The 5,447-nt window shown below is 40.6% G+C and overlaps 1 protein-coding gene across 1 annotated transcript in view; it reads left to right on the top strand.

Annotated features, from left to right (window-relative positions):
- Nucleotides 1-2,053: 2,053 nt before the first annotated feature.
- Nucleotides 2,054-5,447, top strand: part of LOC119426370 (extracellular sulfatase Sulf-1) — a gene marked incomplete at both ends in the record, with an annotated part of 5,846 nt that continues 2,452 nt past the window's right edge. Inside the window, 3 exon segments of the mRNA XM_037693932.1 lie at nt 2,054-2,180; nt 3,223-3,433; nt 4,277-4,523. Coding sequence (XP_037549860.1) covers nt 2,054-2,180; nt 3,223-3,433; nt 4,277-4,523 — 585 coding nt within the window.

The raw sequence follows: 5,447 nt of genomic DNA, 5'->3' as shown, positions 1-5,447 counted from the left end.
AGTGTTATATAAAACACTTTGACCTACAAAACAAAAATGAATAAAACAATTTATGCTGATTTTTTTTTTTTTTTTTTTTACGACGAATTAGGAAGTCTGTATCAATGAGTACACTCACCAATAAAACAAACAAACAAACAAAAAAATTGTCAACATGAAAGAGGGGGCAGGTGTCGCTCTCGCTTGAGTTTACTCTTTGTTGCATGCGCACTGTGCGTGACGTCCAGAGCGCATGGACATAAAATCAGCAGCGGAGGACGGAGGAGGTGACGGTCGGAGTTTATTTATCGTTTCAGCAGCAGAAGGGAGAGACATGGTTCATGCATGGCTCCCAAAACGACAAGGCAGCCATATTTGTTCATAACTTTATTATTAGGAACGCGCGCGACAAAACGAGTGGTGAAAAAATAAAAAAAAATAACCTACTCCCTGCGGCAAAAAAAGCATGTTTTCTAGGGCCACCCCTGGCATTTCCCCGGCCCCCCCCAGGGGGGCGAGCCCCACTCTTTGAGAAGGAATGCTTTAGTCCCTCCAGGTTGCTGGTGAAGATTCTCAGTCATCCAGGACATGATAAAAAAAAAAAAAAAACGTTCAATACAAAAACAACTGGACTCTATTTGTAACAAGAGGTTTCGCTCCTCATCCAAGGAGCTTTCTGAATTCAAAGAGCAGTGAGTGAGAGATTTAGGTTATAAGGTTGAGTGAGATAAGATACACATACATATGTAGATTTGACAGTTCACACCAACACCTTAACAGTAGGGGTTTCTTAAGTTCTTTGTTCCTCTAATTCACAGATGAGGCCCCTCGGTTCCCATCAGGTGTGAAAACTGACTGGGAATCAGTCTTAAAGTTGCATTATATGTTTTTGAAAGTGGAAATCTGAGGCCTCCTCTTCGGTTAAGAGATGGTTTTTCTCTTTTAACATAAATTGCTTCCTTCACCCCCTCTCAAACCATCTGTGTCCCTCCAGGTTGAAGTTCAAAGACTAACTCAGACTGGTTTGTACTTGGAATGCTATGGAGAAACAGACTTACTTCAGAGATGTGGTCCTTAGGCCTGTCGGGATAAACATTAAATCAAATAATCGCATGATGAATGAAATTATCGACCTCATGTTCATTTACCGGCTTTATCATTTGTTAGTGTCTCTCTCTCTTTCTACTGAAGACATTGGATGACAAAAGGTTAAACTCCATTGCTCTTTGACCCCTCCCTTTCTCTTTAAAATCTGTTTTAACCATCCAAGATCGCATTTTTGGATCGTTCAAAGCAGCTAATCTGAGAAGCTTAGCTCATAGCTTAGCTTAACAGGCCGACCTCGGGAATAAACCTCCATCTTGTCATGCTCCAAAATTCATGGTTGAAACCCGTGCCTTCATGTAATTTTTTTTTCTTGCAAAATGACGCTGAGAACTTAACTGATTTTTTTTTTTAATTAAAAGCTTTGTGTGAAAAATGCTATGCTAAAGAGCTCAAATCACAGAGTGTCCGCCATTTCACCATGTCAGTCCATGTAACGTCAAGGGCCCTCCCTCCCATTTTTCTTAAAGGGACACACTGCTCAACTTTCCATCCTTTGGTTCAAACAGTCTTATACTGCCAGATACTACACTCCAAACAAATAAACATTTCCTCTAAAATTTGACAATTATTGCTAAATTTCAAACAATATTATCGTTTATCGCAATTATTTCTGAGACAATTAATCGCCCAGCAAAATTTGTCATCATGACGGGCCTAGTGGTCCTTCTCTTGGGAGAGACGTTCCTCTTGTTGGGGTCATTCTGGCTGTAGTTTGTAGGACATGTTAGCACAGAGTTAGAAATGGAGCAGGTGACGGTACGTTGGCATGTTTAAAACAGAAGTGGTGCGTATCCTACTCAAGATATTGGAAAACAGAGACTGATGTGGTTGAGCTTTAAGTTATAAGAGCAGTGAGTTTTACGCCTAGAATAACGCCAGGAGCCACTTTAACTAACTTATTGTCCCTTTGAATGTCACCTGTGTCATACAGCATGTCTCTTCTTTCTTTATATGTTTGGTCTTGCAGTAAGATCCTGAGAAAGAAGGACGACTCCATTAGCACTCAGCAAACCAACAGCCTTCCCAGGCACAAGATGATCAAAGCAACGTGCCAGCAGGCCGAATTCCCAACATCGTGCGAACAACCTGGACAGGTGAACGTTCAAATCCTCTGCAAAAAACAACTTTGCTATTACATCTACAGAAAATCAAGTCGGTTCTTTGCTAATGGTGACCTCTGCTAATGAAACAGCCAGTTCTGAATGCATCGCTTGGTTTAAAATTGGTCTCCATTGCGCCGTTTTGTGGTCCATTAATTTGTGGGTACATTTCCTTTTCATCCCTGCCCATTAATTTTCTGGCAGACCAGCAGCCAGATGCTACAGTTTGTGGCCTTGGAGCAGACAGGCCAGTGCGATACAAATTGTTACAAATTTCAGGTAGTGTTAAATGACAGGCAGAGTTTGAGGGTCTTGACTAATCCAATCCAGATCCACTTTATGACCGCATAAACGTGTGTATGCAACAATCACTTATTAGAGGCAGCAACGGGACAAGTTGGGTTGAGCTCAGGAGAGCGTGCAGGGATGTGCGTGCAGAGTTTCAGCTGGATGTAATAAACCTGGGTTTGACTCAGGTCTTGCAGTGCTTTGCCACTTGTGCCTCATGTTGCATTATCATTCTGACAAACTAAAAACAGCAAGAGTTGATCTGGAATGCAAACCCACATGGTTCTCGAGTAACATTTGTTGGAAGCCACCTAAGGGTTTCAGTCAAAGGTACTTTTTTTAAGCTCTCTTTCTTAGGTGTGTTTCTTCTGTCCTAATGGGTTACAACACTCTGTGTGTGGATCAAGAAAGACAAAGAATGGATGATTTATTTTCATCCTGTAGGTACAATCCATGCCTCTTTTACCTCTTGTCTGACGCTGGTAAATGGTCTACTGGTCCTGTAAGATTGTAAGAAACCGGATCTGCCGTACGCCTCTTTGTTTGGACGCTTGTTCCCACACTTGGTGCTGATCTCTTTCCACTATGCCCTGCAGATATGTGTATTCAGTCACAGCAATTAGTCTGAAAACGTTCTTTTTCCAGGAGGAATGTGCGTTAGGAAGGATGTTTAGACAACAGGGCAAATCTCTCCCCATTTCAGCTTTGTCTGTGCTATGATCCGTTCTGCTTTGGCTTTGTCGTGCAGAAATGGCGCTGTGTGGAGGAGATCTCAGGGAAGTGGAGGTTACAGAAGTGTAAAAGTGGATCCAAGGATGGCTCCAGGAAGAGGACTCACAGTCTGAAGCCCCGCAGCAGCTACGACAACAGAGAGAAGGAGTGCGACTGCGAGGACTCGCTGTACAAACCGTCTAAAGCCGATCGACGCTCCCACCGGCAGTTGTCCTCATCGGGCCAGCGTGAGTTTACTGTAACTGTATTTTTTATATAGTGCTGTAAATGACATAAACATGGCATCAAAATTATCCAGAACTGGTTTTTTATGTGTTTATTAGTGTAAGAAATCTCACTGTTTCTGATTTTTCCCTTGTGTAATGCTGTTTCTAATGTCCGTTTCAGTTCTGCTTGAAGAAAAAAGTGTATTAAACCTGCGACTTGTCTTTTTTTTTTTTTGTCACTTAATTGATTATTTATGGCATGAAAGCAGTCAGATGTGTGTATAAAGCACACACTCATCAGGTCAAGCTGTTTGTTAATGGAGTGCGTTTAGGTCAAAACTGTATTTTTAGGTTAAGTGGCTCCCTCTATTGCTGCTTTGGCAAAGTGTCACTGAGCATTATGTACTAATTTTATTGATGTTACTATGTGGAGGTTTGCCACCTTGGACGTCAACGCTTTAGACAAAGTGCACTGAGTATTTGTTATAAATGACTCTCAGCTGCTACCACACCAACTTTCAGCCCAATATCTGTGAAACTGACTGAATTGTAGCCATTTGTGTGTTTGCAGAAGTTGGTTAGTTATGGTGGCCATCTTGAATCTGGTTGACTCCAAACGGAAAACGGTTTTCAATGAACATGTGATCATTACTTTTTTGAGAGTTTTGCTCAAATCTGTCCAATAGATTGAGATATTTTACTAACAGACAAGCACAAACAAACACACACGCAATTACACAATTGCCCAGTTCTTTTGGTTGTGGGTAAAAAAATTAATAGCTGCTTGTCACATAAACATAAAATTCGTTCCAGTTTTTGTTTTTAGTCGATGCTGCTCAGTTGGTGTTTTTTGTGTCCTTACAGGTTTCCGCCCTCGTTTCGTCCACACGCGGCCTGCCAGATCGCTGTCCGTGGAGTTCGAGGGCCAGATATACGACATCGACCTGCAAGCAGACGACCAGTCAGCCATCCGCCGCCGCGTCATCTCCAAACGCCACTACAAACCCGAGGATTCCGACTTCAGCTTTGGTTCTAACGACGGCTCTGAGGAAATGCTGGCAGATGACACCAACACGGTGGGATACCCCAACTCCCTGAAGGTCACCCACAAGTAAGAAAATCTTTCTGTTTGGAAGAATCTCAGGAGACCACTCAATATAGCAAACTTTATTTTTGTCTGTAGTAGAGCCCGACTGATATGGAAATTTTGGCTATCGTCAATACCGATATTGGGAGGGGAAGGCAAATGCCGATAACTGATATGTTGGCTGAAAATATTTTAGCTTTGTCCACCTGCAAAAATCCAAATAAACAGCAAATGGTGCAGGGCTTTTTTATTTAGCGCTGCTGTTGGCAACCATGAAGCTAAGCAAATCAAATCCATGCTATAGAGCCACACAGGCTTACAAGTGGTGCACTGGTCATAAAAACTGTCGTCCTAAAATGCGTTCACATTTTCTGTCCTCCACTATTCACCATTAAGATGTCAAGTGCGTTAGAAAAATATAAATTAAACAAAGAAACATCTTTCCCTGTTCATTGCTTAAACAGCCACATATGGTGAAGGTCTATGGGGTGCCGTTTGTAAAGTTGCACAGTCAAAAATTAGCATAAATATTGTGGTTTATTTAGCTTTTAAAAGTCATATTTTCACCATGTTATTCATACATTTGTAAATGTCATAGTTTTCAACTAAATATTTAATTTACAAGATAAATATTTAGTTTACAAATTAAATACTTAACTAGCAAGTTAAATATTTAGTTGGTAAACTAAATATTTTGGTATGAATTAAATATTTAATTTACACCTAAATATTTAGTTTATAATTGCTAAGCTAAATATTTAATTTCTAAACTAAATATTTACCCCCCGGGCACTTTCAATAGCTGCCCACTGCACCACCTGGTGGTGGATGGGTTAAATGCAGAGACTAATTTCGCCATTGTATGGAAACATACAGTGCTGACATTGTGATGACATTATTATTATTATTATTATTATTATTATTATTATTATTATTATTATTATTATT

This window comes from Nematolebias whitei, chromosome 20 (genome assembly GCF_014905685.2).
Source record: "Nematolebias whitei isolate Nwh7 chromosome 20, NemWhi1, whole genome shotgun sequence".
NCBI lineage: Eukaryota > Metazoa > Chordata > Actinopteri > Cyprinodontiformes > Rivulidae > Nematolebias > Nematolebias whitei.
This window is presented reverse-complemented; position numbering and strand designations above follow the sequence as displayed.